The sequence below is a fragment of the Hibiscus syriacus genome, unplaced genomic scaffold (assembly GCF_006381635.1).
Source record: "Hibiscus syriacus cultivar Baekdansim isolate YM2019G1 unplaced genomic scaffold, ASM638163v2 tig00110318_pilon, whole genome shotgun sequence".
NCBI classification, from domain to species: Eukaryota; Viridiplantae; Streptophyta; class Magnoliopsida; order Malvales; family Malvaceae; genus Hibiscus; species Hibiscus syriacus.
Genome location: NW_024062677.1, coordinates 485424 through 505265, shown reverse-complemented (window position 1 = coordinate 505265; position 19842 = coordinate 485424). Strand labels below are relative to the sequence as shown.

General features: G+C 36.3%; 2 protein-coding genes across 4 annotated transcripts; both read left to right on the top strand.

Annotated features, from left to right (window-relative positions):
• The first annotated feature begins 526 nt into the window (after positions 1 to 526).
• Positions 527 to 8317, top strand: LOC120117029 (uncharacterized protein C1450.15-like). The gene is made up of 8 exons (XM_039137372.1): positions 527 to 713; positions 5583 to 5649; positions 5735 to 5777; positions 5861 to 5915; positions 6059 to 6107; positions 6507 to 6574; positions 7098 to 7206; positions 8185 to 8317. The coding sequence occupies exons 1-8, from the start codon at positions 550 to 552 to the stop codon at positions 8296 to 8298; spliced, it is 669 nt and encodes a 222-aa protein (XP_038993303.1). The 5' UTR covers positions 527 to 549; the 3' UTR covers positions 8299 to 8317.
• Positions 8318 to 10741: 2424 nt separating this feature from the next.
• Positions 10742 to 13065, top strand: LOC120117056 (aspartyl protease family protein At5g10770-like). Of its 3 annotated transcripts, none has more exons than XM_039137394.1 (2): positions 10742 to 11037; positions 11742 to 13065. In XM_039137394.1, exons 1-2 carry the CDS (start codon positions 10884 to 10886, stop codon positions 13013 to 13015), a joined length of 1428 nt encoding a protein of 475 aa, XP_038993325.1. In that variant the 5' UTR covers positions 10742 to 10883; the 3' UTR covers positions 13016 to 13065. The 3 variants fall into 3 exon arrangements, with proteins under 3 accessions (XP_038993325.1, XP_038993326.1, XP_038993324.1); XM_039137395.1 differs by having other exon boundaries at positions 10743 to 11028; XM_039137393.1 differs by having other exon boundaries at positions 10743 to 11046; positions 11742 to 13063.
• The last annotated feature ends 6777 nt before the right edge of the window (positions 13066 to 19842 follow it).

Here is a 19842-nt window from a genome sequence, read left to right as displayed (position 1 = left end):
ATCACTCTCATTACATATATCTTCCCATGTCCACCATACCATAAAGTGCATCATCCTCCAGTAATGCTATCATCAAAGAGAAATGATCAGAATAAGCAAATATAAATGTAGTCTTTAACGATGTATTTACCAATATTTCCTAAATTATCAGATTATTAGAATAATTATTTTTAAATTATATCTAGATTCTTAAAATATTTTTAATTAAATGTAATACTTAAATTATCCTAAAACAGTAGCATTGATTGGTATTGTTTTTTGAAAGTAAATTGGGAACAAATTGATAACATAGATCAATTTTGTCTAAAAAAGTTACATTTAAAGGGGTCAATTTACTAATAAAACCAATAAGAACAAACTATATTCCGCAAATATGATTATCTGTCCGTACACACCAATCTACACTTGTTTATTAGTTCTCATCAAAAGTCGGATCGAAAGTTAAAAACAGCTTAACAGTGACGCAATTAGGAAACCCCCCCGGCTCCAAGTATCAAACTTTCTTTTTCCTTTCAATTAGAGCTTTTAAAATCAAAATCTGACAGGTAAATGGAGGAGTCGGAGAAGAGTTCCCAATCAACAATATCATCTTTCCAAGTATTTTCGATCCATGTTTGCCGCGGACTAGCCTTGGCCGTTGGATTTTGGGGGGCCCACAATGTCTATTCCATCAATCTCATCTCTGATCCCACCGCCACCCTTCGTTTGATCTGGTACCCTTTTTTACCTTCTCTCAAATTTCTTTACTTTATTAGATTGTATAACAATACTGAAATCTTAAGAAAACTTCTTGATTCTTTATTGATGAGGATATGGTTTATATACACGTGATAACCAATTACCTAAACTGGTAAACTGATGTAACAGAATACTAACTAATTGTCCTATATTTCTACACACACATGTAGCGGATTGTTTTAACATTCTAGACTCATTCCAGAACATTTACTTTAATATTCCCCTTATTTTTTCTTTTCTCGACTTCAGCAAACGAATGCACACCAAGCCTTTGTCTAAACTGAACAAATTTATCTTTCGTTAGCATCTTAGTAAGCCCATATGCCACTTGATGTTCAGAAGGTACAAAATTTACTTAAAGTTTTCCTGCAGCAACTCGTTCCCTCACGAAGTGTATGTCTGACTCCACGGGCTTTGTTCTAGAGTGGTAAATTGGATTAGCGCTCATTGTAATTGCACTAGTGTTGTCATTCCACACTATAGATGTAGCCTGAGTTTGAACCTTCATATCACACAGCAAAGTTTCAAGCCAAATGATATCAGAGGTGGCATCAGCTAGACTCCTATACTCAGCCTCTGTAGTGGACCTCGAAACTATCTTCTATTTCTTTGAACTCCATTTAACCATGCTACCACCAAAGAAGACATAAGTGCCCGATATGAACCTTCTATCATCGACACTACTTCCCCAATCAGCATTAGCAAAGGCCACAAGTTGGAACGGTTCTGTCCTTGGAAAAAAGACCAAGTCGTAGTCCAGTGTCCCCTTAAGGTACCTCAGCACACATTTGACAACCACCAGGTGATGTTCGCATGGTGCGTGCATAAACTGTGCTAGCTTATTCACACAATAAGCTATGTCTGGCCTTGTATGACAAGCATATAACAAGGACCCAACCAAGCTGCGATATTCTTTTGCATTTTCTAATAAACTTCCTGCACCGTTGCTCGACGGTTTAATCAACGCAACCATAAGAGTTGAAGTTACTGTGGCCTTGCTCATTCCTGACTTATCTAGTAATTCCATTATATACTTCTTTTGGCTGAGGAAGACTGCACCATCGACGCTCTTAACTTCAATTCCAAGAAAGAAATTAAGCGTGCCCAAGTCTTTGAGTGAGAACTCCTCTCCTAACAACTTCACAACCCGTTCAACGTCCTCATTGTTTTTTCCTGTAACAATGATATCATCAACACAAGCTAAGACATACATGCTAATACTATCATTATGTTTGATGAACAAGGAGTTATCTGCACGAGAGCTTTGAAACCCCAAATCAACCAGAAAGTTTTTCAGCTTGGAGTACCAATTCCTTGGTTCTTGTCTTAACCTGTACAACGCTTTCTGTAATTTGCACACCAACCTTGTTCCATCAACAACCTGTTGCTCAAAGCCTTGAGGTTGTTCCATAAACACCTTTTCATGTAATTCACCATTTAAAAAGGCATTATTAACATTTACAGTTGACATTTTTACAACCGAGCTAAATGTTTCTTGAAAATACTGGCTAGGCACCTGTGAGAACCCTTTGGCCACAAGTCTGGCTTTATATTTTTGTAATGAACCATCAGCGTTGTGCTTGACTCGAAACAGCCACCTGCAGCCTACAGCAGACCTTCCTTCTGGAAGAGGGACAAGCGCCCATGTATTGTTCTTTTGAAGTGCTTCATATTCAGCAAGAACAGCCGCCTTCCACAGCGGATTCTTGAAGGCCTCATGAACATTTTGAGGTTCAACCTCATCTAGATTGTTGTTATTCTGACAAACAAATCCACCACTGAGAGTTGAGGAGTACAACTTAGGTTTTTACACTCCATTTTTGCTGCGTGTTATCATGTGGTGTCCTGTTATTGGTGGTGGCGTATCATGTTGATCACTATCACTTGGATTACTGCTCGACCCTTCATCAGCCATATTCGATGAGGAAACACCTGCCTCCCTTGAATTTTGTTGTATTGCCACATTCTCATCTTGTTGCTCGACCTCATTTGCTACATCATTTCCTAAGACCACAAGCTACCCAACATCTCCAGGTAGGCTCATATTGTTAACGTAATTGGACCCTGAATCATTACTACTGACCACAGGGTTAACTTTGTGTGGTTCTCTTCTCATGCAAGCACGTTGAGTATTACCTACTATACGAAGTTTTGTACCACTCCTACGCGACGCACACTTGTATCCAGCCTTGGTGTCTGTCACTGCAAAAGGAAAAAACTCTTCATAAAAAATAACATGGCGTGAAATAAACACTCGACCATCCGAGTCCATGCATTGATAGCCTTTGTGCTGAGTGCTATATCCTAAGAACACGCACTGAGAGGATCGATAGCTGAGTTTGTGAGCATTATACGGCCGTAAATGAGGAAATCAACGACACCCAAAGACTCTAAGATACCTGTAATCTGGTTTCTTGGAATACAACACCTCGTATGGGGATTTGTCTTAAAGAACACTTGTAGGTAGCCGATTAATAAGATGCACAGCAGCACATACATGATATGACAAGAATTTAAACGGTAATGACGCTTGAGCCATGAGAACCAAGGCTGACTCGATTATGTGTCGATGTTTTCGTTCGACTATACTATTTTGCTCGGACGTATGCGGGCATGCTAGGCGATGCACTACGCCTAACGTCTTAAGCCAAGTCGAGACTGATCGATATTCGCCTCCCCAATCTCTTTGGACTTATTTTACTGTGGTATTGAATTGAGTTTGTATCAGGCTGAAGAACAACTGGAAGGTTGGCAGAACTTGGTCCTTGGTTTTGAGTAGATAAACCCAACTATGCCTCGTGCATGCATCAACGAAGGAGACATAATATCTATATCCATTGGAGGCTATGTGTGTTGGACCCCATACATCACTGAAAATTAAGTGAAACGGCGTTGTATACACCGTTTGGGATTGATTAAACGGCAGTTTATGACTCTTACCCAACCGACATGCCACACAAAATGAGTTGCCAACCATATTATTTCTAGAAGGAAGCATTACACCAATTTGTTTACAAGCTTGCACAAGAACATAATGAGCAGGGTGCCCAAGCCTCTTGTGCCAAAAACTATATTTTTTATTACTATTATTGGAATCATCTACCATTGTGACTTAGCAAGCTTCCAAGCATTCTGTATTTGTTACAAACTGATAAAAACCTGCATGTTCTTGTCCTTCTAGCAACACTGCTTTGGTCACCTCATCCTTAACCAAACACGTCCATGCATGAAATTCAAAGAACACTTCGTTATCTCTAGCAAACTTCGACACAGAAAGAAGGTTTTTGGTTACTGAGGGCACATGCAATAAATCATTAAGAATCAGTACACGAGAGTTGGTGGCTATAGCTGAAGAACCAGTTCGATTTATACTCAAGCTATGCCCATTACCAACAACTACCTTACCTGGTCCAGTGTAATCTGAGCTAGTAGTGAGGTTTGAGGCGTCAGGAGTGATATGGTGAGTAGCCCCTGAGTCCATAGTCCATCGACCAGAATTCATGGATGCAATATGTGCTTGAGCATGCGCACCACTGCTGCACGACTTGCATTCATCTAGAACAATGTGATTTGCCTCAGTATCTTCATTTTTGTCAGCCAATACACCTAGAAACGTCTGATCGAAGCGATGCCAGCAGCTATCAACCGAATGTCCGTTCTTTCCACACAAATGACACTGCAGCCAAGGACGACCACGACCACATCCTGCAGGTCTGTTATTCCTATTATAATTGCCAGCTTCATTACCACTGTAGACTTGAGCTGAAGGCCTGCCACTTTCACGAGTGCTTGTTTTTATAGTAGCCACATTTGCTCATGGGCATGGATTGTTGTAATTGAAAACCACTCAATTGTGATTCAACATCCATCAAGATTGTTTTCACACTGTCAACTGAAAACATATCTTTGCTTGCAGTGATCACAGCAACAAATGGTTGATATTCAACCGAGAGACCATTGAGAATGGTAGCAATTTGTTCAAGGTCCGAGATCGCACTCCCAAACGCTGCAAGTGCATCGCACACTTCTTTAATCTTTGTAAGATAGAATCTCATGCTATCATCACCCTTCTTGATAGATATGAGTTTGCAATGCAGACTCATCACGCTCGTAGTCGAACGATTGGCAAAGAATTTCTGAACCGTTCGTCACACATTAGCTGCAGTTTCAGCTCCTACAAATTGGGGCAGTAAGGGATCACTGATCGTTAACAGTAACCAGGACGCAAGAGCACTGTCCTGAGCAATAAAGCTTTCATAGTCTCCATTCACAACACTAGCACCTGATTCATCGACAATTCGAGCTGGTGGAGGTAGTACTTCTCCATTGAGCAGCTTCTCCAACCTGTAGCTGCGAACCGTGAGCAATACTTGTTGTTTCCACAACAAGAAGCTCGCTTCATCCAGCAGAATGTCGATCTTCTCGTGTGTGAAGATCTTGCTGCTGCGAGCAGCTTCCCCGAAGTCGAAGGAAACACTGCTACAATCACCCATGAGGGGAGCAATCTCCAGGATCAAAAGGCGGATGATACCATATTAGATTGTGTAACAATACTGAAATCTTAAGAAAGCTTCTTGATTCTTTATTGATGAGGACATGGTTTATATAGACGTGATAACCAATTACCTAAGCTGGTAAACTGGTGTAACAAAATGCTAACAAACTAACTGCCCTATAATTCTACACACACATGCAGCGGATTGCTTCAACATTCTAGACTCATTCTAGATTCTAGACTCATTCTAGATTCTAGACTCATTCTAGATTCATTCTAGAACGTTTACTTCAATATTCTTCATTGTCTCTAATTACCTCTTGTTTTTAATGATTTGTTTTCTTTGTTAGGCTATTGAATTCCCGGTTGTTATCCTTCTTTTCAGTTGTTGTGGACAGAAACCGGAGAATTGCTCGGTTAGCCAACAATTTCAATTCAACTTTTATTACTATTTCTTATTTTAAGTGTTTTACGAAACTGTTCTGTGCTGGGATTTTACAGTATTTGAAAGCTATTTCCCGAGGTCTGTTGGGACTTCCTGTTGGTTAGTGTTAAGCTGATAATGTCACTTGAATACTATAATTTTAGCAATATATTTGTATAATTTGTATGTCTTTTGATTACTAGGGGCTCTTTTAAATGCGCTTGGAGCGTTAGCTTTGGGGGCACCCGTCGGATTGCAGTAAGTGATCCTTAACATCACTACGATTATGACAATATTATCCAAGGCAGTCAATTGGCCTTGCTTTTCAGTTTTCATTATGGTTTAGAATCAAGTTACTGCAAAATCATGTATTAACTGTGTTCCTCTATTGTTGGATGCAGGTACTTTGAAAGGACCATTAGCTGGACTCTTCTGATGTCTTCATTGACTGTAAATTTCCAAATTTCAATTCCCTTTCCTGTTTATCATTATCATACATCTTTGAATGCTTAAAATTTGACTCTTTTAGGTGTTGGGTATGCATACTCGTGTAGCAATATGTTCCGTTTTACATATTTATTTCATTTAATTTTATTTATAAAATCCTAAAGGTATATCATGGTTATAATCCTCTTGCCTTTTTTCCTTGTTTGATATCCTCACTTAGATATCATTGTTGGATTTTCATTTTGTTCATGTTTCCTCTTAGTCAACAGGCAGTATTGATGAGTTTCCGTTGTGACATAATTATTTGAATTTCTAGTTGTGTTTTGTTCTTCAAAATTACCACGAATGTGAACCTTTACACTCCATACACGCACTAAGTTATGTTTTGGTACATTTTTACAGTTTGTGCCTACAGCTTGTGTTTACGGTTCATGTTGGACAGATTGGCATCGCATATTTGCATGTACAAAGTAAGTGTTTCATGTAGATGCTGACTTGCATGTACAACTTGTGTTTCTTGTGCCTACTGCTTGTTCATTTTTCAAGGTATATTAGACTTGGTATTGGTAACAACTTTTGTATTTACCGTATTATTACTTTATTAGTTTGGGTACCAACTCACAGGTGAAACAGAAGGGGGGGGGGGAGTGAAAGAGTACGCGGTAGGGTGGCCTTTAGAACTTTATTGCAATTTGTTGGCTTAATCATTTTTTGGGAAGTTTGTTATCTAAAGCTTGAGCTCACAGGCAGAAATGAAGTTTCACTACATGTCGTTTTTAGTATCAACGTTTTATGGTTCATATAGTTAGGTCTGCAATATAAATTGGAGTACTAGGTGAATGTTTCAATAGAAAATCTGATTGTCCATATAAAGAGGCTGATGTCTTATCCATCTAGAATTCGTTTTTACCTAAATAATGCTTGATTGAAATGCAGTTTTTGTGCTAGGGTTTTAGTACCTGCTGATATAGATGTTTGGTATCATTTTCTTAGGCCAAAAGGACCTTTGGATTTTATGCTTTGTCTACCAGCACATGGAGCTGTCATTGGAGCTTGGTTTGGTGCTTGGCCTATGCCACTTGATTGGGAACGCCCTTGGCAGGTAGCATCTCCTCCTCTTGATTCATTGTGACTTAAAACCAAAAATTATGGTTTTTACATTAAATTTAAGTTCTTGTCTTTCTTTATCGCTAATGAGTGAAATAGGAAAGGTTTTCTCATTGAGATTTATGTTCATTCCTGTGCTCAAATTTTGGATACTTGTTTTATACACTATTACCTTTTTCCCTACTATGGACACTTCCCTTTTATGGTTGAATTCTGCCACTAAGTTCTTGTTGGCTTGCCTGAGCCTATATTTCCTGTAACGGGTCTAACATTAGGGTAATCAAAGTATGCCTTTCTGTTCATGTTAATCTTGCTTATGCAAGTGGCATTTTTATCAATGATTGAAGTGGCTAACGTGATTTTGCTTTCTTCACTTTAGTTATGAGATATATTCAGGCATATCCTTTAATGGTTGATGTTATTCTTGGTTTTTTATTGTGTAAGATTTGTTCCATCTCCTTTGGATGAGTTGGAAGATCTTTGTCTTGGGGAGTTTAATATGTGTGATTGAGGAGAGTAGTTCAAGAGTTTATCTTATACTTAACTGTAATCTAGTATATATGTCAATCATCATTATTCTGATGTATATGGACCAAATGACATGGACATTAACACTTAGTGACTCTAGATGGAACTGCATTACTCTGTATAGCTGTGTGATAAACTCTCATGAAGAGAAAGTATTGTTGTCTTCCTTACGTTCTGCACTCGATACTTGTAAAGTGCTAGTATTCAGAAACATTCTGTCTGCATAGCTTTGCTGGTTCTTGTTGCGTTGTTAATGTAAGGCTGATATCAGCTTAGTCGAATTGTTATTTTCCCTTTTTTCTTAGGTATGTAAGATAACCGTTAATGTTTGTTGAGTAGAGTATCCTATCCCTACATCATTATTGGGCGAGAAGGTTCATTGGGATTTGAGTTGTCAGTTTGGATATAGCATTGGCTGACGCATTCAATTACCTTCACTTGGTAGGATTGGCCAATCTGTGTGAGTTATGGAGCCGTGGGTGGTTATGTGGCTGGGATGGTGGGATCCCTTGCTCTTGCACTAATGCGTACTGGAGGAAAGCAACTGAAAGCAGAGTAGATGCTACATTCTTTCCAATCCATTTTTGTTCACGGGTCTTGTTTATTTGGACCGGACCTTTGAGATTGTATTCTGATTAAAATTGATTAATTAGTAATGATTTTGGAAAATATTTTTTTCCTGTTTATTTATTCAATCCCAATGTGTCGGATCCAAGTTTGAACAAAATCTGTGAAAGATGACAAACTGAGTTTCATGTGAGCCTCAACACAGCTCTTGTAGACCATAGATATTGTGGAAGTCAACTTGTTCATACCATCGGCAATCGGCATCTGAGCAGCGGTGAAAACAATTACTAGCCTCCTTATCTAGTTTCTCGCTAATTAATTTGGTTTGGTGTTTTTTTAAGGGTAAAGTATAGTAATGGTCACTGAACTTTTTTAAAACTTTCATTTAGGTCCTCCAACTTTTAAAATTTGCAATACAGTCTCCAATATTTATTCCGTTTGTAATATGGTCCCCGACGTTACACTGCCGTTAGTACGCTTGTAATATGATCACTAAATTTTTCAAAAACTTGCATTTTGGTCCCCCAACTTTTAAAACTTGCAATACAGTCCTCAATTTCATTCTAAAACCCAAATTCCTTTTCGATATCGAATTTTCTTTAGAAAATAAATATGAAAATTTTATGTTAAATAGTGCTATATCATAGTCTTATAAAATCAAAACTTATATATATAACCTACAAAACTTATTATAAGAGAAATAAAAGAGAGAATAAACTTTAGAAATTCAGATACTAAATAAAAAAAAACCATGAAATTCCTTCCAAATAAAGCCAATAAGTTAATGAATAAAATAACAATTTCATTATGATAATCCCTAATAATTAATTAAGGATTATCGATCTTTATACTTAATGTTACATGTTCTAATTAATTAAGGATTATAAAACTTTAGTATGTACATATTTGATTTGAAATATGCTACTCTTTGTGCTTGTGTAAGTATGATAATCCCTAATAATTAATTAAGGATTATAGATCTTTATACTTAATGCGTACATGTTCATATTTGACTTGTACGTTTATGTATATGAACCTCATAAAATAGTATATAATAAATGTATACTATTGAATTTTATAAGCTAAACATCCAGATTGCTTTTGTGTGCATGTTACAAGTTTCTTTATTCGCGATAGGATATCAACATTAATGGAAGAGTCCCGATGAATCATTCGAGTACGATATATGATTACTTAAGTGGGCATATAAATATTGAAATATTTTAGTTAAGTTTGTAAATTTATTTGTATATTTGTTTTCTTTAAAAAATAAAGGAGCTTCATTTTTTGTATAAACAATTTTTTAACTTGAAAATTTTACGGATGTTTAACATATTTCATCATATTTCATTCAACTGGTTAGTGTCTGGTAAACTCTTAAGACATCATTTTGTAACTTTTAATAGTTTGTGAGACTTGTAAACTAGAAGCATTTTATATAAACAAACACGATAAAATAAGTAAATGCACCTTGAATAGATATATCTCCTTTGATTAAAGAACTTTTATAAAGGAAATTCGAGATCAAAAAAAATATTGGGGTTTAGAATGAAAATGAAGACTGTGTTACAAGTTTTAAAAGTTGGGGGACCTAAATGCAAGTGTCTGAAAAGTTCAGTGGCCATATTGCAAATGCACTAACGGCAATGTAACGTTGGGGACCATATTGCAAACGGAATAAATGTTGGAGGACTGTATTGTAAGTTTTAAAAGTTGGGGGACCTAAATGAAAGCTTTAGAAAAGTTCAGTGACCATTACTATACTTTACCCTTTTTTTAATTAATTCCATATATTTGATTCAATATTCAGTATATTAATTTTGATTTTATTTTTTAAGAAATCTTAACAATATTCACTATCTGTATTTTTCTAAAAAAACTAGATAAAATTTGGTATACACTAATTAGGATGTTTAAAAATATCTGACCTGTAAATCCGTCAACAACTTTATCATTAGATGTCAAATGACATTTAATTAATTTATAATCAACAGTCACAATCATGATTCCAAAACTGCATGGTCCGACTACAAATATGCAAAAGAATGTGGGACGCATAAAATTGAAGGTCGAGTTTCCATATAACATAAAATGAAAAATTGGGGATGCAGGAAACAGGAAATAAAAAATGGCGGGGGAACATTAAAAACGCACCAAAAGGGTCTGTCTGTCCCTCAAGGGTTGTGAGTTGTTACAGTAGATTCCGTGAAGAGACAACTAGACAAGTCCCTTTCCTCACATTAACCAACCATATACTACTATCTATTCTAAAAACAAAAACTTTTCCTTTTTGTTATTTGGTCCGTGAAAATTTTAAATGTTACAAATAACTCTAAAAAGATTACTACACGTATATTTGTTTAATAACATGGGGTTAAGAGTTATCTGTATTTTAATATCCTGAGAAATTAAGAAGGGATATTTGTGAATAGCATGTGAATCCCCCAATAATTCTCTCATGCAGCAGTGGGACCTTTAGCCAGCCCTTCCTCTTTTGTTCTCTTCCTTCGTCTCTTCTCTTATTTCTTCTTCTTGTGTTTTTTCTTTTTCTTCTTCACTCTCCCCTCAGCAGTGCCAATGGCCCTTCTTCCATTTATGCTTTCACTCATTGCTTTCTTCCTTAACCCTCACAATGGGGTTCACTGTTACGGAGACAAGCAGCTCCTCAACCTGCAACGCCACTTTCAATGGAACCACAATTCAGATACTCTTGCTTCCCCTTGTTTGTCTCGTAAATCAAGTAAGCTTTCTTTCTTTCCTTGTTTAATCTTTGCGTGTTGTCAAATGAAATGAACTACACTCATTACATACATGACATTGCTTGCCCAAACTTCACTGTTATTTTATTTTCCACTTTGGGCTATATCTCCATGACTGTATCTGCTCTCATTTTCTTTTTCTGCTTTTCTTTTTTCCTTTAGGAATAGGAATAGGGTCCATAACCGTGTTCATGGCTTCATGCCTTGTGGGAGACAGCCATTATTGCCCTTCTCTTTATCTCTCTCTTTCTCTTTACATTTACTCCAGAGTGGAATACTATATGAACTGTACTTTAAGTTTACCTTGATTTTGCTTTCGTTAGATTATGCAATTATTATTGACTTCTATATGCTTTTACTTTTATTATATAATAAATATCTCAGCCTTTCATTGATAAAAGAAATCTCAGCCTTTCAATTTAGCTTAACTAATTGGCTTTACTGCTTTTGGTCCATGGATATGATTGCATACCATCCAATCCATACATACATATACTTGTTTTTCTTGCATATCAGCATTTTGCTTAAAATTATGGGGTTTTCCCCTTCTTTTATCTCATTGGTTTCGCATTTTTTTTTGTCATTGTTATGCTTTCTTCTTTCTTAAGGCAAAATTATGTTTGATTAAGGGTAGGCATAATTATATATCTTTACCCCTTTGGTTTTGGATTTTTAGGGAAGGAGAAAGGTGCAACTATATTGGAAATGAAGCACCGAGATTACTGTTATGGAGGAAGGCACAAAGACTGGAACAAGTTGCTTAATAAACGCCTGATTTTGGATGATCTAAGAGTTCGGTCATTGCAAACCCGAATCAAAAAGACAATGTCACCTGCTGAAAAACAAGATGTTTCAGTTGCTCGAATCCCCTTAACTTCTGGTGTCGAACTTGGGACACTAAACTACATTGTTACGGTCGAAATAGGTAGTCGGAAAATGACTGTGATTGTCGACACCGGAAGTGATTTGACTTGGGTTCAATGCCAGCCTTGCAAATCATGTTATGGTCAAAAAGAACCTATCTTCAACCCTTCAGCATCTCCTTCCTACCGAACAGTCTCATGTAATTCATCTGAGTGTCAGTCGCTTGCATTTGCAACTGGGAACACGGGAATCTGCGGGGAAAACCCGCCAACATGTAACTATGTCGTTAGCTATGGCGATGGATCCTACACTCGAGGCGATCTAGCTCATGATCGTATCAATCTAGGGAAGACTCCGGTGGAAAATTTTATATTTGGATGTGGCCGGAACAATAAAGGTCTGTTCGGTGGAGCTTCTGGCCTGTTGGGACTAGGGAGGAGTTCTATCTCTCTGGTTTCTCAAACTTGGGCAATATTTGGTGGTTTTTTCTCCTATTGTCTGCCTTCAACAGAATCTGGGGCTTCTGGTTCATTAGTTTTGGGAGGCAGTTCATCAGTTTACAATACTTCAAACCCCTTTTCTTACACTAGAATGATCCCAAATCCAAAGCTATCAACTTTCTATTTCCTCAACCTTACCGGTGTCGGTGTTGGTGGGGTGACACTGCGAGATTCAAGCATCGGGAAGACCACGATGCTTATCGACTCCGGGACCGTTATCACAAGGCTTCCTCCAACACTCTACAAGGCCTTGAAGACAGAGTTTCAGAAACAATTTTCGGGCTTCCCAACCGCACCAGCTTTCTCGATCTTGGATACTTGCTTTAACCTTAGTGCGTATCAAGAAGTGGATGTCCCTACACTAAAATTGCAGTTTGAGGGTAATGCGGAGATGAATGTGGACGTCACTGGGGTCTTTTACTTTGTAAAGACAGATGCATCTCAGGTTTGTTTGGCTCTTGCAAGCCTCACATTCGAAGACGAAATCGGTATCATTGCGAATTATCAGCAAAGAAACCAAAGGGTTATATATGATACAAAAGGGTCTAGGTTGGGATTTGCCCAGGAAAGTTGTAGTTTCTCCTAGGCAGAAAAAACTGCAACGGTCGGCAGCTTTGGATATTTATACATATAACTACAATATTTTCAAAGCCAAATGATATGTTGGTCGTTAACAATATCTATACCCTACCAATATCATATGAAGGTATAGAGTATCCTTGCACTATTTATTTCAATATATGAAGAAAGATTCTGAGTGTGTAAAATCAGCATTGACGATGTCAATAATTTCATTGCTCTTTTACCCTAAATGTATATATATGATGTAACAAGCATTTTGCCAGTCAATCAAAGGTCAAATGAAATTCAAGCAGAGAATGACAGACAGATAAACAGAATCTGCTCCCCATCTTGAAACTGTCTCAGTGAAACTGATTGTCTTGACGTCGAGTTCTACTATCAAATGTTGGATTCTCAAATTTTATACTATAAGTAGACCTCGACGAACTCCCCAGAGTTATGCTAATATGCTATTTGTGTTCTTGACTTTCATCATAAAACTAAGTATTCATCGACTATACTCATCTCATATCAATCCTTCTGCATACGGTAGGTCCGTTCTTAACCTATTGACAATGCATGTACACTCCGTAGATACAATTCGAATTTAAGACATTTAGAGAGAACAACATCCTTTTTTATTACTTAAGTTATTTAAAGAGTTCCTATTTTTCTAAAATGAGTGGTTGAGAAGGATTTAATAACTTTAGTTATTTTTTTTTGAATTAATCATTGATATCGGATCAATTGACCGACTAATTCATATCAAATTTATAAAATATTCATTATGCGAGCGACACATCCAATCCAATATGGGCCATTCGCAAATAATAAAGCTACAATCTCTTAAAATCTTAATAATTTATTCAATCAACTATTAATTAATTATATTTTATACTACATAATAAAAAAATTGTGGCAAATTTAAAAATACTTGATTGGTCAACTAAGACATCTTCACAAGTTGCTTGCAAGCTATTAGATCCATGTGTGCATGAATGAACTTGTTGAAACGATTTTTTTTAAAGGTTAAAATTTGAAAATCACATTCATTTTTAATTTATCTCTTTCAATTAATTTTTAATTTAAAAAAATGCGGTTTAAAAACTTCTCGTTTTGAAAAATTTTGGATTTCCTTTACGATCGAAAAAATATGGTTCAAAGAGTCGCCACCAATCTTTGATTAGGGTGTGATTGGGCACCCAAAAATGTTTGTTATTTTAAATAAAAATTAATTTTAATTAAAACAACAAATTAAGGTCTGTGTTACCAAAATCCGAGTTCGAGAGTCGGTTACGTGCAGGGAATGATTAGCACCCCCACAACGCCCTAAAACGGTACCTAGTCGATTAATTTGTGTCTTTGCAATGAACTTTACAAATTCAAATTTAATTTAATTTTTTATCCCGTAAAACAAAGAAGAAGAAAAAACATTCAAAAGCACTCAAATAAATTAAATTATAATTACAAAGTCGTTTTAGAAAGATAAAAAATATTAGATTATTTACAAATATCGAGACCAGATCTTAAAAGCTATAACAACCTTTTCTCGATAAATTTAAATAAACGAACATTTCCTTTTCTTTCGTTCCCAAATTTTAGGTGACGAATCAATTTTTGGTTTCACTTCCGGGATACACTTTTAATTTAAAATGGTCATAACGGCCCTCTAATCAGTTAAGACAGGCAACTCAAGAATATTTTAAATTAAAAGGGTATTACCCTTAGTCCGATTATGTAATAGGTCGAGTTATGCACGTGAGGCTATCATTCAAATTATGCAAAAAGTGGATGTCATGCCAAAATTAATTAAACTAAATTAAAAATATTATACAACGTGACATACAAAAAAATTATATACATACATTTAAAATTAAAAATATAAACAATGCATATTAACATATAACGTACAAATATGACTCAAATATAAAACAAAAATTTAACATATTAAACTATAAATTTTAAAAAAAATATATATTTACATGTTAAAATAATGACTAGATTTAAATATATGTAAAATTAAACATACAAATCGAAAATTAAACTAGGGACTTAAATAAAAACACGCATAAATATAAGGGATTTAAACATGAATAATCTAATGAAATTACAACTAAAATTAAAACTGGAAAAATAACGAAATCAGGACAAACACAAAAGGTTAAATTCGAAAGCAATCCTAAAAGTGACTAAAGTGTAAATATGAGGCTAAAATACAAGGGCACCAGAGCAAATTATCCTAACATTTAGGTGGCTGGAAATTAATTAACCAAAAATATTAATAAATAAAACCTAAACTAAGTAAAAAATCTAACCTAATTACACCTACCCAACATCACGTTTCACTTTTCAGTTTCCCTAGCTCACGCCTCACTCTTCATTTTTCTTTTTCAACACTCTCCCTCTCATTATCACGCAAGCTGCAGACCAGCAAAGGAAGCCGACTGCCGCTCTTCCCCTTCAACCACCATCGCTGCCACTCCCTCCTTTGAACACCGCCGCCGTCGCTCGGCAACCATAAACGCCGATTGGCCACCGCGATGGCCAAAGAGACCAAATAACACCTTAATCAACATAAAACACTTTGTTCTAATATCCTAACCTTTATCTTCTCTGTTTTAACCCAAAAACAAGACTAAGGCCAATATGCAAAACCCCTACCCCCTAAAGAGGATCGACTGTTCAATTTCCTAGCCCCGGCGGCAAGTCCCTGTCAACGAGATCACTAACAAAAGGTAAACTACTCTCATCTTTTCCTATATTTTGGTTCAAATCAAAGAGATGGTTGCAAAGAAAAAACGTAAAAGGGAGACAAAAACTACCTCCCAAAAGAGATTCATTTTCTGTTGTAATCCTTTTGTTTTGAAAATGATGAGAATTTTACATGGGTTGTTTCTTTTTCTATTTTGTTTTGGTTTCGAGATAAAGAAAATATGGTTGTTTGAAATGCAAAAGAAAGAAAACATTTCGAGAAATTTTTGTTGTGTATCTGTTTGCTATGAATTTTCCAGGGGAACAAATGATGGAGGAGAAGCCTTCCTTGCTTTCTACTTTTTCTTTCCCAATACAACGCTCTCAACCAACACTGCTGCGTGATGAAACTACTACCAGCCGAGCTTTTCCTAAAACAAATTTCAATCTAGACCCGAAGCATAACAGGTATATCGAGACTAACTTAATATTTCTACTTGCTTCGAATAAAAAAACGACAAATATGCATGCTCAGTATTTATAAAGTATAAAGAAGATAACTTGCTTGTATTGATTCTACTGCTTTTCAGAAGAGTAAGCCGAATCCTTTGTTACACCAATTGATCTTTGAATGTGGCAAAGAAATATCTTACACACACTGTTTTTGTTCCTTCTCTATTGTGTAAAAAAATAAAAATGAAAAATGGTCCCTCGTCCCTCGTCCCTCTCGTAATGGTAATGAATTATTGATCTCTCCAGTTCTTTTTTCGTTCCTTTCTGTATATTCTTTGATAGTTGATCTCTAATCCTCCCCCCTTTTCTCCTCTTTTTTCTTTATTGATAATTGTTTTTAATTAAAACTGACTCTTATAGTTTCCTGAGTGCTCAATATCACTCCCACGATCAAACACTACTTTCCCCTCATTTTCGCTTGCTAACTGTTCTTGTTTTGCAGGACTTCACGTGGACTGAAGTCTCCAATCAACATTGCTGATTTGGGCTCCTACTGGTCCAAATTTGTATCGTTTACTGTATACGAAGCCTCTGATAAAGTCCCCGGACGAAATCGAGCATCTACTGCTGCCCCTCTTTGCTCATTGTCGTATAACGAGAATAGAGCAAAGATCAAAAGATGATTGAGTTTGTCCGGTCCTAAGAACTTCAAAAGATTAAAGCACCTCACTGTTACTTCGGGATAAATGAAACTTGAAAAATCTTCGAATGACGGGTCTGCTCCCTATCCCTTCAGGGAGTATAAGACTAGACCAATCTTCAGCAAACGTGTCTGCTCCCTATTCATTCAGGGAGTATAAGACTCGATCAATCTTCAACAAATGTGTCTGCTCCCTATTCATTCAGAGAGTATAAGACTCGATCAATCTTCAATAAACGGGTCCGCTCCCTATTCGTTCAGGGAGTATAGAACTCGAACAATCTTCAACAAACAGGTCTGCTCCCTATTCCATCAGAGAGTATAGAACTCGATCTTCATAAAATGAGTTTGCTTCACTACTCTTCCGTGAAGGCTTAAGATTGACTTGTTTCGAAGGTCAACCCTAAAAATCAAACATTATCAATCATGAACATATGTTTGAAAATATTATATTCAAAAATTTAGAATTTGAGAAATTTTTTGAAAATCCATCTCCATCGTGAAAACTTGTGTGGAAGCCATTGGATATGTGAATCTACTTTGGCTTAGTTTTCGTCTAAACATCATTCTTTTCAAGATCTCAAAACTAGTTATCGTCATCTTGATATTTCCATATCTTCAATCTTCAACTATCCCTGGGAAACCTGTAGATACTTAAGTCATCATGCAATTATGAGTGTCATGATCCTATTAATGCCTAAATGTATGCAATTTGATGCATTTTCTTCTTCGAAGGAACTCTATCTCCTTTTGATCTTGATGAAACTCGGTTTCATCTTGGGCACATAACATTTGACCAGTTCACCCCAGCTAACAATCTCAATTCCATATCTCTCGACTTAACAGGACCTCGACTCCTTTCTTTCTTGAAACCCACCAGTACTCATGACCAACTTCTTTATCAATGACAATCTCTTTGGGTCTTTTTATCATGGCTGAGATTTTCTATGAATTTCAAGATTTTAGTTTCCCGTAACCACACAAGCTTACATGTTAAAACCATCATCAGCTTCAGAATACCTGCATTTTCCAAAACCTTTTGCACAATAATACAAAATGATCTTATGTACTTCAAGTTAAGATATATGTTTTAACTTTTCAAAATAAGATGCTTGCAAAAAGGAAACTAACAAGAAAATACATCTCTTTATTTATATAAATGCAAAGAATTTTTAGGTAACTACATAGCAAACTTTTAACTGGGAAAAAAAAGAACAAAAGAGTAGGCATCTTCAAATATCAATAATGCAAATGCTTTTGAACTGGCACGCCATTAGAATGACTCGAGTGTAGCTTCTGTCGAAAGAATCTCCAAAATTGTGATGATGCTTAAGAGTGTGAAGCTTCTTTTAAACTCCCAAATCTTCCATCATTGGATTCCCTAAACCAATATTGAATCTCATGTGCATTCAATTTCTCTCCTGGTTATTTTAATCGAGACTCATTAATCTTTAGTCTCAACCCTGATCGCCAACTGTCATTGTTACTACCCATATCATGAGCTCTTTCATTTCCAAAATCAATTCAGAACCTCCACCATACACGAATTCTGAATTTAAACAAAACTCAAGTCGCCCTTTGCGGGTTTTCAACTTGAGACCTCCTTTGGTTTCAAGACGCCATTTTCGAATTTTCATCTTGAACCCTCCTTTTATTTAATTTTTTTCATTTTCATTTTTCTTCCATTTTCTATTTTTTTCTTTTTTTCCTTTTCATTTTTCATCATTTTTCATTTTTTTCTCAATTTTTCTTTTTTCTTTTTATTTTTTTATTTTTCTTTTTTCATTTTTTTTCAGGCGAAATACCTCTTAACAGCGTTAGAATTCACTGGATAGGGTAATTTCGATCCATCTATTTCAGTTAAGACTATAGCTCCCCTAGAAAAGGCTTTCTTGACAACATAAGGTCATTCCCAGTTGGGCATCTATTTTCCTCGGAAATCCTTCTGAACAAGCAAAATCCTTTTAAGCACCAAATCTCCTTCGTGGAATTCTCGAAGATGAACTTTCTTACCATGTGCTCGTATCATACGTTTTTGGTACATCTGACCATGACAAATAGCTTTCAATCTCTTTTCCTCAATCAGATTCAATTGGTCATACCTAGCCTGTACCCATTCTGCCTCATTGAGCTTCACCTCTGACAAAATCCGAAGTGAGGGAATTTCTACCTCAATAGGTAAGACAACTTCCATCCCATATACCAAAGAAAATGGAGTTGCCCCAGTTAACGTCCGTACAGAAGTTTGATATGCAAACAGAGCAAATGACAACTTCTCATGTCAATCTTTATAGGTCTCAGTCATCTTCTCTATGAGCCTTTTGATGTTCTTATTAGCCGCCTCTACTGCCCCATTCATCTTTAGGCGATAAGTGGTGGAATTATGATGCTTTATTTTGAACTGCTTACAGACCGAATCCATCATCTTATTGTTTAAATTCAATGCATTATCGGATATAATCATCTCTGGCAAACCATATCTACAAATGGATCTCCTTTTTTAAGAATTGCATATTGTAGACTGGGTAAAATTTGCATAAGAAGCTGCTTCTACCCACTTGGAAGTAATATATGGCTACCAGGATGGAGCGATGACCATTGAAGCTTTGGGAGAAATTTGTCCAAACATCCATGCCCCACATTGAGATTACAAACGCTGTCATTACATGCAACGGATGAGGAGGAGTATGTATCTTATCTCCATAAATGACATTTGTGACATTTTCGGCAAAATTGATACAGTATTTTCCATAATTGACCAATAATACCCAAATCTCATAATCTTCCTAGCCATAGCATGCCCATTAGCATGGGTACCACATATTCCCTCATGCACTTCTTCAAGAATCAACTTGGCTTCTTTCGTGTCAACACACCTTAACAAGACCTGATCCAGACTTTCTTGTATAGAGTCTCACCATCAAGCACATACCCTGATGCCATTCTTCTAATGGTTCTCTTATCATTCTCAGTGGCCTGTTCCGAATAACTCTGATACCTTATATATT